A 993-nucleotide genomic window follows, 5' to 3' on the forward strand; every position below is an offset into this window, starting at 1 on the left:
GGTATTTTGATTTTCTAGTTCTCACCATCCATTGGCACAATTTAGAAATATTTTTCAAATTCTTGAACCCTGAATGCTAAACTACATCATACTTATAAAGATCAGGTTCCTTTTTCAAATCATTCTTTTCATCATCTGTGAAGTTTATTGGATAAAAATTATCTACCAATGAACAAATATCACTAACTTGAAAAGATTCATATGCCTCTCGAGGGTCTAGAGCTGAGCTAAGCATAAGTAACTCCATGGCATGCTCATTAAACCGATGATTTAGTTCCTGTAATTGAGAGTCTATTCTTGCATTAAAAATATCTACTTTATAATAATGCTCATTTCTAAAGTCCTCTTGTTGATGACGAGATCGACCAAATCTTGCAACATAACGAGCATTCATATCAGGGACATCTAAACCACGTTCCTTACAAAATGATATCACAGTAGCTAGTAAGTCATCCCATTTCTCATCTCTAAATTGTTGAATAAGCTTTTTAGTGGATGAAACTAAATGTGTAGCATTTGAAATGTCTTGCGATTGGTTTTGCAAAACTTGACAAAGTTTATCCGTGATCCCCATAGTTTCATTAACAAAATGCAAGATGTATACAAATTCAAATGAAATTAATACCTCATAAGTGAACTCTACTTCTACTTTTTGTGAAGAATTTCTTTCATTCATAATTTTCAGTAGAACTTTACATGTTGGACTAAACAACTTTATCAAGTTAGAAACCGATTTATAATGTAAACCCCAACGAGTATCTCCAGGTTGCTGTAAAGTGACCATTTGATTAACTCCTTTCCCAGTCTCAAGCTCTTCAATATCAATCAAATATGCAATGTCAGAAGCTCTAGCAATTTTTAATTGCTTAATACGTTTGCATGAAGCACAAATATTATTGATAACCAAATCAATTTAGTGAAAAATCTATTAAGAGGGACAACTGCTTTTGATGCTCCTACTATTGCCAATTGTAAGCAATGTGCAAAATAATG

The 993-nt window shown here is 32.5% G+C and overlaps 1 protein-coding gene across 1 annotated transcript; it reads right to left on the reverse strand.

The window, feature by feature from the left end:
* Positions 1–76: 76 nt before the first annotated feature.
* Positions 77–574, reverse strand: LOC112039005 (uncharacterized). Its single transcript, XM_024071844.1, has one exon. It carries the CDS (start codon positions 572–574, stop codon positions 77–79), a length of 498 nt encoding a protein of 165 aa, XP_023927612.1.
* Positions 575–993: the final 419 nt, after the last annotated feature.

The sequence above is a fragment of the Quercus suber genome, unplaced genomic scaffold, assembly GCF_002906115.3.
Source record: "Quercus suber isolate HL8 unplaced genomic scaffold, Cork oak 2.0 scaffold_93, whole genome shotgun sequence".
NCBI lineage: Eukaryota > Viridiplantae > Streptophyta > Magnoliopsida > Fagales > Fagaceae > Quercus > Quercus suber.